This window comes from Micromesistius poutassou (assembly GCF_964030765.1).
Source record: "Micromesistius poutassou genome assembly, chromosome: 3".
Lineage (NCBI taxonomy): Eukaryota > Metazoa > Chordata > Actinopteri > Gadiformes > Gadidae > Micromesistius > Micromesistius poutassou.
Genome location: NC_140273.1, coordinates 16,942,972 through 16,966,727, shown reverse-complemented (window position 1 = coordinate 16,966,727; position 23,756 = coordinate 16,942,972). Strand labels below are relative to the sequence as shown.

Below are 23,756 nucleotides of genomic sequence, written 5' to 3'. Positions count from 1 at the left end.
AGTGCAAGCTCCAGGTAGTGACAATGCCCCCTGACCAATCCAACCTTATAAGCACATTGGCTACTAAGCTACCAACCAAAGGTGAAAAACACACGGCAACTAGCCCAACTAACAGCAGTAAATACAGCAGTATGCAGTAAGCAGAATATCATTGGGGTTATCAAGTGGGCACTGTCTTTCACAGATGTTTCGTTAAGTTAGGCCCACGACACCTCCTGAAGGCTTAACAATGAAACCAGCGTCCTGGATTCACCCCCCTCAATGCTGCCACCACATTGCCACATTTAATGCATCTAAACACTCTCTTGCATCGTACCCCTAGCCCTACCACTAACCCTGACCAAACAAACACGTTAGCACAATAGCACACGTTAGCACATCTAGCTTACCTTAGCTTGGTAACCCCAGGAAGTATGTTTTCTCCTTACCCACAGCCATTCACTTGCTCGTTCTGCTGCCACGGACATGCTACTAACCGCCTGCCTCAGACTTCGTCCACAAATACCCAGTTCAGTCAGCAAGCTAATAGCAGATCTAGCCATGAACCCCCGTGCACCGACTTCAATAGGTCTTAGTCGTGTAGACCAGCCTCGCTGTGCTGCCTCTCCAGCCATCTCAGCATACTTCGCTTTCTTAAGCTCATTGGCTACTTCAACTCTGTCTTCCCAAGGAACTGTAAGCTCAATAAAATAAACAATCTTCTCTGAGTCTGACCACAATAGCATATCTGGTCTTAGCCGAGTGCTAACGATGTGTGGAGGCACAACCACCTGCTGAATAAGGTCCGCCTTCAATTCCCAGGCTCCTCCATTACTTAGCTGCCCGACTCTATGCCTGCCTCTAAATGGTCTAGCCTTTTCCCCCTGACGCACAAAGTTAATTTGCCTACCCTCTTTACTAGCGGCTGCTGAATTAGCTTCTCTCCGTTTAACATCAACAGCCTCTGCCAAACATTTCAATACCTGATTATGACTTACCTTGCACCCTGATAGGATATGGCGGAGGCTGCACACACAGGAACATAGTGTGCATGTCTCATCCTCACCAAACCACTGATTTAAGTTCTGGGGAGATGGGAGAACATCATAAGTGGCACCTATCATAAATCTGATCCTGCTAGCCTCCATGCTCCATAGATCTCTCCACTTTATCTTCTTCTTCTCCACTCCCTCCCAATTCACCCACTGCCCTTGTTTAGCCTGTGACACTGCCTTAGTACATCTTACAATCTCCTCCTGTCTATGTACTTCCTCCACTACCATTTTCCTCCTTTCTCCTGCAGAAGCCTTACCCCATGAGGGTTTACCTACGTCCCTCCCTAAGCCCCCCCGCCCATGCTGAACATGGCCCATGATATCCCTATGCCTAAGTGCTGATTGAGCTTGCTGGACCGCTTGTTTTGGTTTCCATTTCCTCCCTGCTTTAACTGTGGGTGCAACCCTCCTCACCACTGGGTCCTTGGACTGAGTAAGAGTCATTTCCAGTCTAACCTTAGCACATTTAAATTCTTCTGTCAGATTAGATATGGGCAACTCTACAATGCCCTTCCCATACAAGGCTACACTGCTTAGGCAGCGTGGGACTCCGAGCCACTTTCTGACAAAAGAGTTGATCATTTTTTCCATCCTTTCTACCTTTGACAGAGGAACTTCATACATTCAATGGCCACATTAGCCGGGGCAATAGACCAAACTGCAGACACCACAACTTAAGCTTACCCGGCAGCCCTGACTTGTCTATCTTTGCAATACCTTGTCTAGTTTCCTGCCTCAATCCTTCAACCTGTGCCTTATCACTAAGGCTTGCATCATACCACCTTCCCAGACTCTTCACTGGCTTCTCCAAAACTGTAGGCATCACCTCTTCATTTATAGCAAACTTCTTATCTACTACCTTCCCTTTAACGATTGAGAGACTCCTAGACTTACTTGGCTTCACCTTCATTCTAGCCCATTGCAGATTGCTATTTAACTTATCCAGCAACCTGCTGGTGCACGGAGCGGTTGACGTCATGGTTGTCATGTCGTCCATAAAGGCCCTAATTGGGGGGAGGCGTGGCCCTCCCTGCAACTTCTCCCCACCCACTACCCACTTAGAGGCCCTGATAATAACCTCCATCGCCATTGTGAAGGCGAGTGGGGAGATTGTACATCCCGCCATAATTCCTATCTCAAGCTGTTGCCACCCTGTGGTGTACTCTGCCGTATTAAAACAAAGTTGAATATCCAGAAAATAAGCTTTAACTAGGCTTTTAATGCTACCTGGGATTCTAAAGTAATCAAAGGCCTCCCATAACAGACTATGTGGTACTGACCCGAAGGCATTAGCCAAATCCAAAAATACAACATGCAGGTCTCTCCTCTCGCGCTTCGCTAACTGAATTTGGTGCCAAATCATACTGGTATGCTCTAAGCATCCGGAGAAACCAGGGATTCCAGCTTTCTGAACCGTGGTATCAATTAGTCTATTCTTTTCAAGATAACTTGTCAATCTCCGAGCCACAACACTGAAGAAGACCTTCCCTTCAACATTCAGTAGACTAATTGGTCTAAACTGATTAATCTCAACTGAGTCCCTCTCTTTGGGAATAAATATTCCCCCAGCCCTACGCCACGCCTTGGGAATACTCTGCTTTTTCCAAACTATTCCCATTAGCTTCCATAGGAATCTTAAAACATCCGGCGCGCTCTTATATAATCGGTAGGGCACTCCATTGGGTCCCGGGGCTGAAGAGGCCTTTGCATGTTTTATTACTTCTTGTACCTCTTTCCACCTTGGTGGGCTTTCATCACACTGACTACTTAATTCACCAATAGGTGGGATATCAGCGGGAAGCACCATCTCTCTGAACCTCTCCCTGTCTTTGTGCACTCCCTCCAAGTACTCCTCAAGCTTCTGCTTAGGTTCCATGAGACTACCACTCTTCTGCTTATCAAATAATGCCTTAACAAATTTAAATGGATCTTTATAAAATGCTACTCTAGCTCGTGACTTCTTCTTCCTATTTTTCCTAATATTTTCTGCTCTTCTTAGCACTGCCAACCGCTCCCTCACATCTGCCTGTAGACAATCAATACCTTCCTTCTCGTCATCTGTAGCTTTTCTCCACTGCTTCTTAAGCTGCCTCCTCTCCTGGATGAGTCTATCTATCTCTTGCTGGCGCCTAGACTTGACTACCTCATGTTGCCGTTTCGTCCTTTTCTCAACAATCCCAAATCTTTCTTTACCGTAGCTGTAGATAATGTCCCCCATTTTCTCTAACTTGCTTTCAGCAGTCCCTTTAAGCCGTCCCAAAATGCAAACCAGATCGCTGTTAACATCTTCCCAAATCCTACCTTCTGCTGCACCTGGCCACCTGATCCCAGGCCTATGGCCACTCATCTTCTCCCTCTTTGGTTGGCTGGCCTCCCTTTCTGCCTCAGTGCTTGACTCTACCTCCACAACATCAGGGGTGCTGATGTCCTGCGAACTGTGGGTTACTTCCTGTCGCTGGACTTCAACCGACTGACTCAATGCACTTCTTAAGAAGTAGCTATCAATGCGGGTTCCCTGTGTTCCCTCTACCAAGCACTTCATTCTACCTTGATGGATTCTTAGGCCCTTCATAGTAGTAACCTTCTGCCAGCCACACACACACACCTGCAGCTTCTTCTCAGTTAAATTTGAACTAATGGCTTCCACCGACATGCTTTCCTTACTCATAGTCAAATTCGTTCCAGGGTCATTAACCGTGTCCATCACAGGTGAGTCATCTTCCGCCCCTGCTCTCGCTGACTCTAGGGGTATTTTTCCATTATATCGTTTCCATTATTATAAACATTATACTGCAGATCAACAGCAGAATAACTCAGTGGAATAGATGCAAAACTATCTTGTTATATCAGCATAACAAGTCACTTTAGACTGATTCACCATCATTACTACTATCATTAGACCATATATATTGCTGTGAAAATATCGAATGAGTCCTGAACATTTTGATCTGTAACATGCGGTCCTTGTCATGACCAGCTTCTCCGACCACAAGTTATGAAACAACTAAATATCACAATGTTGATAATTTAACAGGAAATATTGAAATATACATGAAATATTTCCACTGATGTCACCATCCACTAACTGATGTCTTCTGTTGTTTTCTCATTTAGGATCTGCTGCTGTCGAGTGCCAACGTAAAATAAAGTGTCATTTGAAGAAGAAGTTCAACAATTTGTCTGAGGGAATCGCTAAAGCAGGACAGCCAACACCTCTGAAGGACTTCTACACAGAGATCTTCATCACAGAGAGAGGCAGTGGAGAGGTCAACCAGGAACATGAGGTCAGACTGATTGAAACAGCTTCCAGGAGACCAGTCATGGAGGAAACACCAATCAGATGTGAGGACATCTTTAAACCCTTACCTGGAAAAGATCAACCAATCAGGACAATAATGACAACTGGAGTGGCCGGCATTGGTAAAACCGTCTTAACACACAAGTTCACTCTGGACTGGGCTGAAGGCAAAACCAACCAAAACATAGACTTCACATTTCTCCTCACTTTCAGAGAGCTGAATTTACTGAAAGACAAAGAGTTTAGCTTGGTGGAACTTCTTTATCACTTCTTTAATGAGATGAAAGAAGCAGGAATCTGCAGATTCCACCGGTTCCAAGTTGTCTTCATCTTGGATGGTCTGGATGAGTGTCGACTTCCTCTGGACTTCCAGAACCCGATCTGGACTGATGTCACAAAGTCCACTTCGGTGGACGTGCTGCTGACAAACCTCATCAGGGGCAACCTGCTTCCCTCCGCTCACATCTGGATAACCACACGCCCTGCGGCAGCCAATCAGATCCCTGCTGAGTGTGTTGACATGGTGACAGAGGTGAGAGGGTTCACCGACCAACAGAAGGAGGAGTACTTTAAGAAGAGATTCAGAGAGGAGACGCTGGCCAGCACGATCATCTCCCACATCAAAAAATCACGAAGCCTCCACATCATGTGTCACATCCCAGTCTTCTGTTGGATCACTGCTACAGTTCTGGAGAACTGCTTCAAAACATCCCAGAGAGAAGAAGAGATGCCCAAGACCGTGACTCAGATGTACAGCCACTTCCTGAGGGTTCAGTCCATACAGGGGGACAGGAAGTACCGTGGGAGATCTGAAACAGATCCAGACTGGAGTTCAGAGAGCAAGGAGATCATTGTTTCTCTGGGAAAACTGGCTTTTAACCAGCTGGAGAATGGCAACCTGATCTTCTACGAGGCAGACCTGGCAGCGTGTGGCATCGATATCACAGCAGCCTCAGTGTACTCAGGAGTGTTCACCCAGATCTTTAGAGAGGAGAGTGGGCTGTACCAGGACAAGGTGTTCTGCTTTGTCCATCTGAGCCTCCAGGAGTTTCTGGCTGCCCTTTATGTCTTTCAGTCCTTCATTCACACTGGTGTCAATCTGCTCTCAGAAGAACAACCAACCTCCAGGAAAGATAAACTCCTCCTCCTCTACCAGAGTGCTGTGGACAAGGCCTTACAGAGTGAGAACGGACACCTGGACTTGTTCCTCCGCTTCCTCCTGGGCCTCTCTCTGGAGACCAATCAGATTCTCCTACGAGGTCTGCTGGGAAAGACAGGAAGTGGCTCAAATACCAATGAGGAAACAGTGACTTACATCAAGAGGAAGATAGATGGAAATCTCTCTCCAGAGAGAAGCATCAATCTGTTCCACTGTCTGAATGAGCTGAACGACCGTTCTCTAGTGGAGGAGATCCAACAGTCCCTGACATCAGGAAGTCTCTCAGAATCTCTCTCTCCTGCTCAGTGGTCAGCTCTGGTCTTCATCTTACTGTCATCAGAAGAGGAGCTGGACGTGTTTGACCTGAAGAAATACTCTGCTTCAGAGAAGGGTCTTCTGAGGCTGCTGCCAGTGGTCAAAGCCTCCAAAACATCTCTGTAAGTTCACTAATAACATGTATTACAATACACACAACACAATATATATATATATATATTAGGCCTGCACGATATGAGGAAAATCTGCGATGTGCGATACCATTGTTCAATATTGCGATGACGATATGACTTGCGATAAATAAACTGGGCCCCTCCGATTAACCCATGAGACCCTCTGAAAGCCTCAAAAGCAAAATTTGAAGGAGGTCTCAAATTTCGTCCAAAAAAAAAAATATTAACATTATATAAACATTTATTCACGAATATGTTATATTTTTTGCCAAGCGGAGCCAGCCAGTCCTGTGCGCGTATGCAAATTAGCCATGTGCGCCAAACAGAAGAAGGGCCCTATCTTGCGCCCGGTGCAATTGACTTTCTACACCGACGCATGTGTCGTTGCTAGTTTGCACCCGGCGCAAAGCTGATTTCCCCCCGCAGCAACCAGGCACCACTACACTTGTGCGGCGAAAAGCAGGGGCGTGTTCCGGCGCAAATTATACTTGGTGCTATTTTAGTGATCTAAAAAATGCGCCAATGCAATTGCGCCACTGACGGAAAAATATATATAGCGGATAGCGCAGTTGTTGTTGCTATTTTGACGTGCCATGGCAGGTTGGAACTAGCCTACGCTTACACACACGTAGGCTATACACAGCACAAACATGCAAACTATTAACCTGATTTAAATATTATGATGTCAAAGATTATTAATATGTGTGAAACTGCATAGAAATAGCGTGTGGATTGTGGAAACATTTTTTTTTCCATAGGGCTGCATGAATGAAGTATAGTAGGCTATGCCATGCGTTAAAATAATAATAGCCCAATAACAATACTACATTCGAGCAAAGTAGGCCTATATTCCAGGCTTCCAAAACAAAATCTAGTTTTAGGGTAAATGATTGGTTAAATGATTTGGGAAAGAACAGCTGATACAGCGGTAAGTTGTAGTAGGCCTACTTTTAAATCAATGCATCTGCAAACACCGTACAGCAAACACATATGTTCTTGACCCAGACATCGTGTACAAGCCCATTACTTTTATGATTGATGAGTATTTGATCGTGAGAAAACAGTTTTACCGCGAGTGAGTGTTTAAAAGAATGAATGAATGCGGGTGATGCTTGGTGCGCGTGTGTGTGCGCGCCCATCTGTCTAAACACACGCAAATTAAACACGGAACGCATAATGCAGTCCATGGCGATGTATATTAACAGGGGGACACATGCATATTAAGAACACAAGTCGATAACGATAATGTATACAATACTGGTAACAAACGATGTTTGTTAATGTATTGCCGCATATCATTAAATAGACCCACAGTTGCGGCCATCGAGGACCGCGTCCGCATATCATATGTTTTAAGTTGTCTTTGCCGCAATTTACATGACGAATCAGTGTTTCTGACGTTGGAGAAGAAAACGCTATTTCATGTGTTAATTATGTATATTATTTGGCCATAAACTGAGCCATTTGAAGTTTGAAATTCACGTGGTCATGCATCTGTCTCAGCGGAGAATGCAAACGCGCTGTCAAAATATCAACTCGCCAAGTCAAAATGCGCTGGCTCTTAAAGGGGATGGGAGATGCCACTCTCAAAAAGCTCATTTATCAAAGCTCAAAGCTCATTTATCTCTCCGTCATAATAGCAACAGCGCCATAGAACCGCGCTTGAGGCGGAACTTTTTCCGGATTCCGCCTACGAAAAACATAGTCGCGACCGGGGAACATAGAACCCGGGGAACATAGGTACGCTCCCGCCGACGGCTAGCTGGGGCTTCATCTGATTGGCCAAATGGTGTGAATGCATGGCGCATGTATCCAGGGCTCCATCTGATAGGTCAAATGTTCGCATGCTGAGTGTGAATGCATGGCGCGTAAATAAAATGATTTTTCTTATTCATCGCGTTTCAGGCATCTTTTGCGATGTGTTAACCGCGCATGTTCATATCGCGATGACGATGAAAATACGATTTATAGGTCAGCCCTAATATATATATATATATATATATATATATATATATATATATATATATATATATAGGAGGAGCTCTTTTCCAAAACGCTATAAATCCATTTGAATGGTTTTCAGGAAAATGACATTTTCTACCTAGACCCACATATTTTGTTAATATTCAATTTATCCTTTTAAAATGGTTTGTTGGCCCAGTCTGGACATGTTGAACAATGATTTTTAAATCAAACAACAATATTGTTGATTATAAATTCAAAGTCAATTTTTTTTTTTTCAAAAATGCTATAAATCCATCAATTATTTTCCAAAAACACTGTTTATCCAATGATGGTTTAAGTTTTAACAAGAGAATATCCAACATACGATATCAGGGACTCATCTCATACTAAAGGCCTAAATGAATATAAATCAAATAAATGCAAATGCATGAAACCCTAACCCTTTTTATGAATGAAGACACCCGCATGCAAGAATGAGTTCACGTCTGAGTGAAGGCTATCTTTCAACGTCTTTGTTTAATGCGACTGCATCTCCTTCTCTCCCATGATGGTCAGCAGCTCGTGGATTTCACCGTCTCTCTAGTTAGAACTCCTCATGTTGATATCACTGTGTTGTCTCTGTAGACAGTGCAGCAACACCTCTACCCAAGCCCCCCGCCCCCCCCCCCCGAACCGCGGAGCGTCTAACCGCATTTACACACACATCAACGCATTTACACCTCACACGCTGCGTGGTCCCGCTGCCCTCCACCAGACCTCCACATTCTGGGCCACTCTCTGCTCTCCTTAGTCCGGCAATGTGAACTATTTCGGCCCCCCGACGTGGTCCCGCTGCCCGCGACGTTGTCCCGCTGCCTCACACGCGACGTGGACGGAGATATCGCATTTTGGCAAAAAATAGGTTTGGCGCTTGTCGCGGTTTGTAAAAAAACAAGGGACGGGGAGGGACAACGAAAACATACATAATAGTAGAGTATAGAAGTTATGATAACATAGAAAACGTCTTTTGAGGTTAACTTTTAACATCTCAATATACACAACGCTATATTGTGTAACCATAACTAACCCTACTACACACTACAATATGATACGAATAAACCAATCAAATCACTCAACAAGCAGCAACGGTCATCACTTAAGCAAATGAAAAATATGATTTCATAGTTCAGTTTTGTAACATATAAGTCAATTCGATGTCTTCATATAATAATAATATATATATATATATATATATAGGGTATTATTATTGTAAACTCTCTCACCTTGGGCTCCCGTCTGGTCGTTCCCGTGCTGCTCGCCACATTATTATTAAAAACATATTTTGACCATAAATATTAGTCTTAATAAATGACTGTGGTTTTGGGAGGGGGGGCTTGGGGGGGGCTCAGCCTTTTTCAGGGTGAGCTTAAGCCCCCGCTAGCCCCCCCCCTTGCACCGCCGCTGGTTGTAACCTAATATACCAAACATCTCTGTAGATGTACTAGAACATGTATATACATAAAGTACATAATACTATAGCTGCTTTCACATACGTACAAAAAGCAGCTATAGTATTAGTATTAGACGTACAACCGTCTATTCTCCCGCTATTCTCCCGACGGGCCGTATATGTGAATGACTTATCCTGACGTTGGATCTCCTGATAAAAGACTACCCCTCAGGTAGTATTTTAGCTGGCGGAAATGTTAATTACCTTATATGTGAGTGAGCAGTAGGATGTTGGCATTTCACACCAGTTGAGTGGGCGTGTTGATGACGCTTCGGTCTACGTTTGCATGTCATTGAGTGGCACCCGCACCCTAATCGATAATCAGCCTGTTGCCTTTTGTTCGCTGAATGGTTTAAAACATATTTTAATGTGGCACTGCTTTTCAGAGTCATTCGTGGTGAACGCTAAATGATAGGTCTTATCGTAACCCTCAAGTACAACATCATACAATAAATTACAATACATGAGTTCACAGCTGCACGCGTATATAGAAAATGTTTATTTATTTTTATGTTACACCTTTCCTGCTGTCGGCTCCCAGACCGTAGTCGAGGAGCACAGGGGAGACGTTCCCTCCAGGGCCGATGTTCTCTCGGGGGTAACACCCTTCACTTTGACTGGCAATGTCATTAGTGTTCATTACTTCACTAAACTAACACACGCTACTGCTCGCCCTCCTCGCTCGTCCACTCACACACACACACCCACACACACACACACTGCCATTCTCACGCACACACATACGCTAACTCTCGTAACACTTATTATTGACAACAGTTAGCTGAACATTATAGGGTCCCGTCCTTCCACTCCCTGTTTTCTCACTTAAACACAGAAATCAACTACATTTGTCCCAGTGTTTGTTAGATGTCAAATGAAGCCAAAAAAGACGTTCTCTTCCTCCGGTAATGCAGTCGTTCACGACGCCTTTCTTGTTTGTCGTTTCTTCTATTTGTCTCTAACTCATGCTCCAATCTTTCATCTATCATGCAGATGTTGTGGATGCAACGGAATATATGATGCATCGCTGCAGCAACATTTAAGATGATCGTGATGAGTTCTGCCCGTTCTGCCTCCGCGCTGTCTGCGGTCAAACCAAAACAAACCAAGACCCTACGTCATGTCCCGCCCCTTTCAAGCCAGGCCCCCTAAACCAGCCGGAGATTCTACTGATGTCTGAGCGACACCGATGTCCGCATATCAGACATCAAGTGTGAATAAGTGTGAATGACCCTCATAGTCGAAACCTCCTGATCCACAAATGCAGAGAAAAGACGGAGGTCAAATGTGAAAACAGCTTATGATTAAAAAGTGAAATTAATATACAGAACGAGTCTCAAACAGTACAAAAAACTCTTTAATATTATACATTTTACAGCCAATGTTGAATAAACATAAGGATCTAATGTATTGACTAGTATATATTCAATTTAATTAATAAAACATCTCTAATTATAGTTTTATCACGTCCTTTTATGTTAACAGTAAAATATGTAAGATATTTTAATCCCAGTTCCTAACATGTTGTGTTTATTGTGTGTGAAGGCTGGTTGGCTGTCATCTGTCAGAGAGATGCTGTGAAGCTCTGGCCTCAGTTCTCAGCTCCAACTCCTCTAGTCTGAGAGAGCTGGACCTGAGTACCAATGATCTGCAGGATTCAGGAGTGAAGCTGCTCTCTGCTGGACTGGGGAGTCCACAATGTACACTGGAAACTCTCAGGTCAGTTTTACTCAATGGTCAAACAGTTACAGAGGGGGGGGAGGGACAGAGGGTGGGATGACACATGTGCACGAGCATATAAGAATAAAAAATCATCCGTGCCGTGAAGCGGTTTTCTATTTAAGCAATAGATCACGACAGGCTGTGAAATGTTCTCATTATACCACAGTTAAGGGGCGTTGTCCGTCCCTCCGCTGCACGTCGGGACGGACAACGCCCCTTATCTGTGGTGTAATGAGAACATTTCACTGACTGAAGTTATCTATTGCTTTTATAAAACGGTTACGTAAGTATGGCGAAATGAAAGTCATAGACACCCTCAATTTTGAAAAAGCGAGCTTGGTAGCTTGGTTCGCCGGCAATTTAGCCTACTATCGAGTTCACTCACTGTGTGCCTATTGCTTTACAACATTTCCACCCTCTCCAGCAGTCAACATATCTTTAGGCTTCAGTGAGCTATGCTATTGCTTTTATATATAAATAAACAACAGTTCAAGTTAGGCGTGGAGTGATACGGATCTCTGTAAACTGAATGGGCGTCATAGCTGTGTGTATACGCTCATTATACAACAGTTGGGAACCAATGAGATCGCTTGATTTAAGCCACCCGTTTTCTATTATCTCTCATATCACTGTGGGGGGAGTTGGCATATTGGCGCCCCCTCCGGCTGCAGGCGCCCTGCTTGCTGAGAAGGTGCCGTCAGAGAAGCTGTATGAGAAGTAGTGGTGGCTCGTTCACGAACGAATCAGTTTGAACGAACGACTCTTTAAAATGAACGAACCGACCTGATTCGCCGCTCTCGTTCGTCGTTGTTCGTCTCGTTCGTTCTCCGAGGCTCGACTCCCAGCTCCACCCACTAGTCGCTGAGTCGCGCTGACTCGCGAGTCGCCGTTCGTTCACTGACTGTGTTTAGCGGTGAAGACTCGAGGACTGAGAAGTCACGAGAGTCAGCCGGGCAACAACATCCCGATTCCGAACATGAAACACTCCTCAGCTAAAAGGAACTTAGTTAATGTTGTGTTGATTGATGACCGTTTGCACCATTGAACGATCGTGATTCGTTTGAACGAGAACGAGGGAGGAGCCGAGTCTGACCGACTCAGTGATTGAGAGTCATGATTCACCGCTACCGGAAATGCGAACGAACGAACGAACGAACGAACGAACGACTCTTCTTGGCGAACTGACCGACGCAAACTGATTCATTCAAACGAATCATGAAATCCACCACTAGTGAGAAGGGGAAAGGGGAGGGGGGTGGACAGTTCACCTCTGGGTCTCCATAATGGACAAGGGGGGGACGGGGGTCCACTGTTAGCAGATTAAAACCCTGCAGCCTGCAGGGTTATGTGATCAACATACGGAGGAACGCGGTCGCTGAGCTGCCCCAACATGAGACGTTAAACTCAGCTAGAACCGCCGCCCACCACGTCCACCATCATCCAAAACGTGATGTCAACAGACCAACAATAGTCTGAAAGCCTACAGAGACTATAGATCAGTGATTCCCAAAGTGTGGGCCGCGGCCCACCAGGGGGCCGCGAAGGTACTGCAGGTGGGCCGCGAGAGGTCATTTTCTATTTTGTAATTAAGTTTTGAGTAACCATTAAATATTTATGGTTAAATATTTTAATTTAAATTATGTTTTATTCTTATTCTTTATTATTCTTCTATTCTTCTTGTTACCATGGTAACAATAATATTCGTCGATCGTTTGATTCGTCGATCTGTTGCTAATGCCTCGGGGCTCCTCGCGCTCCTCTTCCTCATTCAAATAGACGAGTGAAGGAGAGTTGCGTGTGTGTGTTTTTTAAATCTTTCTCCCGCTACTATTCCCCTTTTTAAGGGTACAACACATGCATGCGTTGTAAGAAATTCAAGTATTGGTCTGATTCAGCGTTCAAATAATGTTCTGTTTTTTTCTCCTTCATGTTGTTATTTGGCTGCTTTTTTATGTATATGCCTACGCTTTTTGTTCAATGTCAAACAGTCAGGATACGGCCCTGACAGTTCGCTTTTTGTTAATTTCCTACATTAGGTAAGATGCAGGTGACATAATGTCACTCATATCCAGTGTATCCATACTGTTCATGAAATAAAAAGAAGAAATAATTCGTCTTGTGTGTTGATCAGAGTTGTTGGGTGGGCCGCGAGAGATTTTCAGATTTTAAAGTGGGCCATGGCACTCTGAAGTTTGGGAACCCCTGCTATAGATAGTTAATGTGACGATCACGTTATTAAAAATAGACTTGGAGCAATGATTTACAAACTATCTTTTTGGGAGCATGCTTTTACAAGTAGTTCACCGCCCCTCCTGCCCATATGGACGGCCCGGTACAGAGCAACACTCTAATGGAATGAGTGGCTCAAGTCAGGCACACCTCGAATTTCTTGCAATTGAGAGGGGGGGGGGGGGGGCGCTCGGAGGGGGTCTCACCCGGGGTGTAATTCAGTGTAGAACCACTACTGCCTACCATCCATCTGTGTCCATTCATGTGAACAGATTCACTCACTTTAAAAAGGTTTAAGTTAATGTTTTGAATGCATAGGGGGCAGTGCTTCATTTGAGCCGGAACACGCCAGAACATTTTTCCAGCACCTCCTGGGTCACTGAAAAATGAATCGCCTAAATGAAAAAAAAAAATTACTGTTTGTGTGTTGAGTGTGGTTTTCTGTCTAGTTAGTCTTTATTCCCCGTTGAAGTTCCACTAAAATCTAGTGTTTGCATTTTAGGTTTGAGGTGAATTTTTAGGGTAAGACAAAAGGGGGGAGAGGGGGGGAGGGACAGAGGGGGGGAGGGACACAGGGGGGGGAGAGGGGGGGAGGGACAGAGGGTGGAGAGGGGGGGAGGGACGGAGGGGGGAGAGGGAGGGACAGAGGGGGGGAGAGGGACAGAGGGGGGAGAGGGATGGAGGGGGAGGGACAGAGGGGGGGAGGAGGAGAGGGACAGAGGGGGGAGGGGGGTCACTGAAATATGGGTCCTGGGTCACTGAAAAATGAATCGCCTAAATGAAAAAAAAAAATTACTGTTTGTGTGTTGAGTGTGGTTTTCTGTCTAGTTAGTCTTTATTCCCCGTTGAAGTTCCACTAAAATCTAGTGTTTGCATTTTAGGTTTGAGGTGAATTTTTAGGGTAAGACAAAAGGGGGGAGAGGGGGGGAGGGACAGAGGGGGGGAGGGACACAGGGGGGGGAGAGGGGGGGAGGGACAGAGGGGGGGAGGGACAGAGGGGGGAGAGGGAGGGACAGAGGGGGGGAGAGGGACAGAGGGGGGAGAGGGATGGAGGGGGAGGGACAGAGGGGGGGAGGAGGAGAGGGACAGAGGGGAGAGGGGGGAGGGGGGGGAGGAGGAGAGGGGGACAGGGACAGAGGGGGGAGAGGAGGAGAGGGACAAAGGGAGGAGAGGGAGGGACAGAGGGGGGAGAGGGACAGAGGGGGGAAAGGGATGGAGGGGGAGGGACAGAGGGGGGGAGGAGGAGAGGGACAGAGGGGGGAGGGACAGAGGGGGGAGGGGGGGAGGGACAGAGGGAGAGGGGGGAGGAGGAGAGGGACAACGAAAACATACATAATAGTAGAATATAAAAGTTATGATAACATAGGAAACATCTTTTGAGGTTAACTTATAACATCTCAATATACACAACGTTATATTGTGTAACCATAACTAACCCTACTACACACTACAATATGATACGAATCAACCAATCAAATCACTCAACAAGCAGCAATGGTCATCACTTACGCAAATGAAAAATATGATTTCATAGTTCAGTTTTGTAACATATAAGTCAGTTTGATGTCTTCATATAATTATATATATATATATATATATATATATATAGGGTATTATTATTGTAAACTCTCTCACCTTGGGCTCCCGTCTGGTCGTTCCCGTGCTGCTCGCCACATTATTATTAAAAACATCTTTTGACCATAAATATTAGTCATAACCAAACGACTGTGGTTTTGGGAGGGGGGGCTTGGGGGGGGCTCAGCCTGTTTCAGGGGGAGACTAAGCCCCCGCTAGCCCCCCCCCTTGCACCGCCGCTGGTTGTAACCTAATATACCAAACATCTCTGTAGATGTACTAGAACATGTATATACATAAAGTACATAATACTATAGCTGCTTTCACATATGGACGTACAACCGTCTATTCTCCCGCTATTCTCCCGACGGGCCGTATATGTGAATGACTTATCCTGACGTTGGACCTCCTGATAAAAGACTACCCCTCAGGTAGTATTTTAGCCGGCGGAAATGTTAATTACCTTATATGTGAGTGAGCAGTAGAATGTGGGCATTTCACACCAGTTGAGTGGTGAACGCTAAATGATAGGTCTTATCGTAACCCTCAGTTACAACATCATACAATAAATTACGATACATGAGTTCACAGCTTCACGCGTATATAGAAAATGTATTTTTTATTTTTATGTTACACCTTTCCTGCTGTCGGCTCCCAGACCGTAGTCGAGGAGCACAGGGGAGACGTTCCCTCCAGGGCCGATGTTCTCTCGGGGGTAACACCCTTCACTTTGACTGGCAATGTTCATTACTTCACTAAACTAACACACGCTACCGCTCGCTCTCCTCGCTCGTCCACTCATACACCCACACACACGCACACACACACACACACACACACACACACACTGCCATTCTCACGCACACACATACGCTAACTCTCGTAACAATTGTTATTGACAACAGTTAGCTGAACATTATAGGGTCCTGTCCTCCCACTCCCTGTTTTCTCAGTTAAACACAGAAATCAACTACATTTGTCCCAGTGTTTGTTAGATGTGAAATGAAGCCAAAAAAGACGCTCTCTTCCTCCGGTGATGCAGTCGTTCACGACGCCTTTCTTGTTTGCCGTTTCTTCTATTTGTCTCTAACTCATGCTCCAATCTTTCATCGATCGATGCTGATGTTGTGGATGCAACGGAATATATGATGCATCGCTGCAGCAACATTTAAGATGATCGCGATGAGTTCTGCCCGTTCTGCCTCTGCGCTGTCTGCAGTCAAACCAAAACAAACCAAGACCTTACGTCATATCCCGCCCCTTGCAAGCCCACCCCCCTAAACCAGCCGGAGATTCTACTGATGTCTGAGCGACACCGATGTCCGCATATCGGGCGTCAAGTGTGAATAAGTGTGAATGACCCTCACGGTCGAACCTCCTGATCCACAAATGCAGAGAAAAGACGGAGGCCATATGTGAAAAAGGCTTATGGTTAAAAAGTGAAATGAATATACAGAACGAGTCTCAAACACTACAAAAATGTTGAATAAACATAAGGATCTAATGTATTGACTAGTATATATTATATAGGGCCACTGTTGCGTACCTGGGGAAGGTTGTGGGACAAGGACAGGTCAAGCCAGTAAGGGCCAAAGTCCGTGCTATCGACAAGTTTCCACCGCCTGTCTCCAAGACTGAGCTTAGACGATTTTTGGGTATGGTTGGCTACTATAGAAGTTTTTGCCCTAATTTTTCTTCAGTGGTCGCCCCATTGACCGGCCTACTACAGCAGAAGGTCAAGTTTGAATGGTCTCTGGCCTGTCAGCAGGCTTTTGGCCAAGTGAAGATGCTGTTGAGTACAGCTCCTGTCCTGGCAGCGCCTCACCTAGATCAGCCATTCCAGTTGCAGGTGGACGCCAGTCAGGTTGGGGCTGGGGGTGTCCTGATGCAGAGTGATGATCAGGGAGTGGTTAGACCGGTCAGCTTCTTTTCTAAGAAGTTCAACCGTCATCAACTGAACTACTCTACAATAGAGAAGGAGGCGCTGGCGTTGGTGTGGGCTCTGCAGCATTTTGATGTGTACGTGGGAGGTGGGGTCCATCCGGTGGTTGTGTATTCAGACCATAACCCTCTAACCTTCCTCCACTCTCTGCAGAGTCCAAGCCAGCGGTTAATGAGGTGGACACTCTTTTTACAGCCCTATAACTTGAGCATCAAACACATTCGTGGCGTGGACAACGTAATAGCCGATGCGCTGTCGCGGGCGCCAGAAGGGTTCAAGTAAACCAGTTCCCGTTTTCCCTGACCGATCCCATTTAACATTTTGCCTTTCCTCCCTTTGACATTAACATTGTTTAATTTCTTTGTTGCCGCAGCCTTGTTTACAGAGGCCACATACGTATGTTGGGCCTCTGTTTTAAGGGGGAGGGTGTTACGTCCCCCTGGTAACGCATACCATGGCGATCAGGGAAGGTGTCCTTCCCCTGATGTGGTGGGGGAGGCGCTGCTTCACTACTTGGGCCATTTGGCTCTTCCCTTTCTGCAGCAGGTGCAACTGATTGACCTGATTGCCCTGATTGGCCTATAAAAGGAGGAAGACATCCAGCCTGTCGGTCGCTGGCTGCCTGGGTGACAGAAGCTGCTGCCGCCAACCTCATCGTCTTTATTTTGGTTTTGTTGTACATTCTCATTACACCAGTCCATAACACATTACACATAGTTAAGCTGCCATCTACACTGATACTTAATTTCCTTGTTAGGGCCTTTTATTCTTAAATAAATATACCAAGAACTTGTCACTGCGTGTCTCCCAATTTGTTATGCCATGCTTGAGCCATGTGGTCATAACAGATTTAATTAATAAAACATCTCTAATTATAGTTTTAACACATCCTTTTATGTTAACAGTAAAAGATGTAAGATATTTTAATCCCAGTTCCTAACATGTTGTGTTTATTGTGTGTGAAGGCTGGATTGCTGTCATCTGTCAGAGAGATGCTGTGAAGCTCTGGCCTCAGTTCTCAGCTCCAACTCCTCTAGTCTGAGAGAGCTGGACCTGAGTACCAATGATCTGCAGGATTCAGGAGTGAAGCTGCTCTCTGCTGGACTGGGGAGTCCACACTGTACACTGGAAACTCTCAGGTCAGTTTTACTCAATGGTCAAACACTTACAGAGGGGGGGGAGGGACAGAGGGCGGGATGACACATGTGCACGAGCACACAAGAAAAAAAAAATCATCCGTGCCGCGAAGCGGTTTTCTATTTAAGCAATAGATCACGACAGGCTGTGGAGGGGGTCGAAGGGGGTCGCCGCCCCTCCGCTGCGCGTCGGGACGGACAACGCCCCTTAACTGTGGTATAATGACCGTATATCACTGACTGAAGTGATCTATTGCTTTTATAAAACGGTTACGTAAATATGGCGAAATTAAAGTCATAGACACCCTCAATTTTGAAAAAGCTAGAAAGTCGGAAAAGCATTTTTTTTAACGAATACAAAAAAGTAGTCCCTCCCGGCTGCCGGCAAAGTGTACGGCGGTTGCTATGCAACACACTGTAGCGTCCTTCAGAGAGAAGGCTAGGCTACAGACGGTAGCTTGGTTCACCGGCAATTTAGCCTTCTATCGAGTTCACTCGAACTCGATAGTAGGCTAAATTGCCGACCGTGTGCCTATTGCTTTACAACATTTCCACCCTCTCCATCAATCAACATATTTTTATGCTTCAGTGAACTATGCTATTGCTTTTATATATAAATAAACAACGGTTCAAGTTAGGCGTGGAGTGATACGGATCTCTATAAACTGAATGGGCGTCATAGCTGTGTGTATACGCTCATTACACAACAGTTGGGAACCAATCAGATCGCTTGATTTAAGCCACCCGTTTTCTATTATCTCTCATATCACTGTGGGGGGAGTTGGCATATTGGCGCCCCCCTCCGGCTGCAGGCGCCCTGCTCGCTGAGAAGGTGCCGTCAGAGAAGCTGTATGAGAAGTAGTGGTGGCTCGTTCATGAACAAATCAGTTTGAACGAACGACTCTTTAAAACAAACGAACCGACCTGATTCGCCGCTCTCGTTCGTCGTCGTCTCGTTCGTCTCGTTCGTTCTCCGAGGCTCGACTCCCAGCTCCACCCACTAGTCGCTGAGTCGCGCTGACTCGCAAGTCGCCGTTCGTTCACTGACTGTGTTTAGCGGTGAAGACTCGAGGACTGAGAAGTCACGAGAGTCAGCCGGGCAACAACATCCTGATTCCGAACATGAAACACTCCTCAGCTAAAAGGAACTTAGCTAATGTTGTGTTGATTGATGACCGTTTGCACCATTGAACGATCGAGAATGAGAACGAGGGAGGAGCCGAGTCTGACCGACTCGGCTGAGAACGTGCATTCGCGATTCGTTTGAACGTCATGATTCACCGCTACCGGAAATGCGAACGAATGAACGAACGAACGACTCTTCTTGGCGAACTGACAGACGTGAACTGATTCATTCAAACGAATCATGAAATCCACCACTAGTGAGAAGGGGAAAGGGGAGGGGGGGGGACAGTTCACCTCTGGGTCTCCATAACGGACAAGGGGGGGAGCGGGGGTCCACTGTTACAGATTGAAATCCTTATTGCAGCCTGCAGGGTTATGTGATCAACATACGGAGGAACGCGGTTGCTGAGCTGCCCCAACATGAGACATTAAACTCAGCTAGAACCGCCGCCCACCACGTCCACCATCATCCAAAACGTGATGTCAACAGACCAACAATAGTCTGAAAGCCTACAGAGACTATAGATAGTTAATGTGACGATCACGTTATTAAAAATAGACTTGGAGCAATGATTTACAAACTATCTTTTTGGGAGCATGCCTTTACAAGTAGTTCGCCGCCCCATCTGCCCATATGGACGGCCCGGTACAGAGCAACACTCTAATGGAATGAGTGGCTCAAGTCAGGCACACCTCGAATTTCTTGCAATTGAGAGGGGGGGGGTGGGGGCGCTCGGAGGGGGTCTCGCCCGGGGTGTAATTCAATGTAGAACCGCTACTGCCTACCATCCATCTGTGTCCATTCATGTGAACTGTTATGATATTTTGGTCCAGGAAAGGCCGCCGAGACAGGATCGCTTTTAACTCACTTTATTTGGTTAAGGTTATTGGTCTATTGTCTATCGTCTATGAAACAAAAGGAGAGGGATCGTATATAACACGCGTGGAGCGTCTCTAAGCTTTACATCTAATCGATACGCCGCCCAAGAGATTCTGACCTAAAATGGCGGAGTCTGAGTTAAATAAGAAGGTAAAGGTGGGCGTGTTCTGTGGCTTTAAAAGCCCGCCCCCTGGTTGTGCAGCAGTCTTAAGGCTCATGTTATGCCTACTCAGTATTGTGGCTATGGGAGAATATTATGGCTGAAATATGTTACAGAACAGATTCACTCACTTTAAAAAGGTTTAAGTTAATGTTTTGAATGCATAGGGGGCAGTGCTTCATTTGAGCCGGAACACGCCGGAACATGTTCCAGCACCTCCTGGGTCACTGAAAAATGAAGTCTTTATTCCCCATTGAAGTTCCACTAAAATTTGTTTGCATTTTAGGTTTGAGGTGAAAGATGGTAAAAAATTTGCACCCCTTTACCCTTTGTTGTTTTTTTACTCTACTCTAAAACTTTACAGATTTAATGATCAAACAGTTAAGTTCCACATCAGAGGACGTTGAAAATATTTACCTCCAGAAAAGTAATAGTTCACACACGTGTGTGTGTGTGTGTGTGTGTGTGTGTGTGTGTGTGTGTGTGTGTGTGTGCAGGTTGTCTGGCTGCCTGGTCACACAGGAAGGCTGTGCTTCTCTAGCCTCAGCTCTGAGCTCCAACCCCTCCCATCTGAGAGAGCTGGACCTGAGCTACAATCACCCAGGAGACTCTGGAGCTGCGCTGCTCTCTGCTGGACTGGAGGATCCACGCTGGAGACTGGACACTCTCAGGTATGGAGAGGACAGCTCACCACTCAGGGACAAAGTATCCTACAGGGATTCAAGCCGCTGCTAGATGAAGTGGTTTGAAAAGGCAGCTGTAACTCTGTAACACTGTATGTTGTGTAGAAAGTGATGAGACAGCAGATGATGAAGGTGAATGTTTCAACATGCTGCTCTCACTTTGTTTCCCCCCCAGTGTGGAGCACGGTGGAGTGTGGAGGCTGAAACCAGCTCTAAAGAAGTGTAAGTGTCTGTTTGATTCATCACAACACACACTCACTATTGGGATGGAAAGTCCATCCACACAGCAGGAGGTGACGTCCGCTCATTCACATGTGGACTTGTGTATCCGTATGTGTAGCTATGTTTGCCTGTGTTGATGTGTGTCTAGTATGTTTGTGTAGGTGTGTGTACGTATGTGTACATGTCTATGTACTGTATGTATGAACCAGGTCTATGGTACCAACAGTTAGTTTCCAGCCTGTATGTGAGCTCAGCTGGTTCAGTCTGTTGTTTACACAGGTGGATCACAATGGATGTGTATTGGAACCTTTCAAAGTCGAATATAGTATGTAGTATGTAGACTATAGCTTAGATATTACAGAGGATTAATCAGCTCATCATGATGAACGTTTTGATGTATAATATGTGTATGTTGTGTACATTTTGCGGGAGTAGATTCAGTGTATACATTTTTCATTGTTTTGACTGGGACAACCACTCACACACACATGGGATTTACATTTACGTTTAACTTAAAACATCTTATAAACAATATGCACTACTATTTCTAAAGCTATAGCACACTAGTCCACTATAGTAGCTATCATCTGATATTATTTAGTCTTTCTATGTTCATTTTTGTAGAGAAGATGAACGTGAAACAGGAAGAACAGTACTAGTGATGATGATGATGATGATGATGAAGATGATGAAGATGATGATGATGATGATGATGATGATGAAGATGATGATGATGATGATGATGATGGTGATGATGAAGATGCAGAAGGGTTCAGTAGCTCATCATGTCTTGTTCTCCGTCAGATGCCTGTGAACTCACACTGGACCCAAACACAGCCTACAGAGACCTCTCTCTGTCTGAGGACAACAGAAAGGTGACGCTGGTCAGAGAGGACCAGTCGTATCCGGATCACCCAGAGAGATTTGACTTCTGGTCCCAGGTGTTGTGTAGAGAGGCTCTGACTGGCCGCTGTTACTGGGAGGTAGAGAGGAAAGGATTTGTTGGTATAGCAGTGACATACAGAGGAATCACAAGGAGAGGAGAGGGTTATGACAGCAGGCTTGGAGGGAACGAGTCCTGGAGGCTTGATTGTTATGATGGTCGTTACTCTGCCTGGTACAACGATAGACAGACAGCCATACGTCTCCCCCCCGCTGGCTCTACCAGAGTAGGAGTGTATCTGGACCGGCCTGCTGGCACTCTGTCCTTCTACAGAGTGTCCCCAGGTGGAGGAGGGTCCTCAGACACACTGACACACATCCACACCTTCAGGACCTCCTTCACCCAGGAGGACCTCCTCCCCGGGTTTTGGGTATGGGGGGGGGGGTGCCTCACTGTCTCTGTGTAAGTTATAGTCTCTCTCTCTCTCTCTCTGTGTAGGAAAAAAAAAAAGGACGGCCGGGACGGACACACACACACACACATATACATACATACACACACACACACACACACACACACACACACACACACACACACACACACACACACACAGAAACGCACACACACACACACACACACTGCTTTTGCGTCAGTGTCTCTAGGGCAGTTATAGTCTCTGTCTCGCTCTCTTTCTCTCGCATCTTTCCCTCCCCCCCGTCTCCCCCTCCCCCTCCCCCCGTCTCCCTCTCCCCCCCCCTGTCTCCCTCTCCCCCCCCCCCCTGTCTCCCTCTCCCCCTCCTCCCCCCCGTCTCCCTCTCCTCCTCCCCCCCGTCTCCTCCTCCCCCCGTCTCCCTCTCCCCCTCCTCCTCCTCTCCCTTTGAAATGTATATTAAATACCTATTGATGGTAAATCACATGTTTTTTTATGCAACTATATATTTGTAATTTTCAGACATAAACATGTTTGTTCTATGGACTATGATATCATCATTGTTGTCCTAATCAGATTTTATATTTCATTCATAATAACCAAGAGGTCTATGGGATAATGTTGCATGTTGTAAATGACTTTAAACTGAATCTTGATTCCTTTTGTTCTGTTGGGAACCAAACGGCCGCAGAACATGTTCAGTTATTAAAGATACGTGCACACCTGTTTATGATTAGTAAAGTCTGCAGCTTCTATTGTTTCAGTCCTTGTGTTTATTGTGTACATGTAAGGGACCATTTTTCTGTTGTATTTGTTCATGAAGCATAATGATAATAAACAACTCAGTGGATCAACTGAATGTTCTCGTGTGTTCAGCCCATCATCATTCTCCTTTTATTACTAAATAATGTTACATAAGAGCCTTAAGAATAATAATATATTAATCAGAAATTATAAATAAAACAAATGTTTTAGTCTCGCTCTATCTCACACACACACACACACACACCAACACACACACACATGTACACACACACACACACACACACACACACGTAGACACAAACACACACTGTGGTAACCCGGCCACCCAGCGGCCCTTGAAGCCCAGGGGGCAGGTGATACAGGGGCCCTACCACCAGGGGGCAGGTGATACAGGGGCCCTACCACCAGGGGGCAGGTGATACAGGGGCTCTACCACCAGGGGGCAGGTGATACAGGGGCCCTACCACCAGGGGGCAGGTGATACAGGGGCTCTACCACCAGGGGGCAGGTGATACAGGGGCCCTACCACCAGGGGGCAGGTGATACAGGGGCTCTACCACCAGGGGGCAGGTGATACAGGGGCCCTACCACCAGGGGGCAGGTGATACAG

The 23,756-nt window shown here is 45.9% G+C and overlaps 1 protein-coding gene across 1 annotated transcript in view; it reads left to right on the top strand.

Moving 5' to 3' along the window:
* LOC311340092 (NACHT, LRR and PYD domains-containing protein 3-like) overlaps positions 1-22,701 on the top strand; it is a 69,090-nt gene extending 46,389 nt beyond the window's left edge. The window contains 7 exon segments of the mRNA XM_084464956.1: positions 4,149-5,928; positions 10,940-11,113; positions 17,828-18,001; positions 20,661-20,834; positions 21,022-21,068; positions 21,873-22,399; positions 22,401-22,701. Coding sequence (XP_084321082.1) covers positions 4,149-5,928; positions 10,940-11,113; positions 17,828-18,001; positions 20,661-20,834; positions 21,022-21,068; positions 21,873-22,399; positions 22,401-22,424 — 2,900 coding nt within the window. The 3' untranslated portion in view covers positions 22,425-22,701.
* Positions 22,702-23,756: the final 1,055 nt, after the last annotated feature.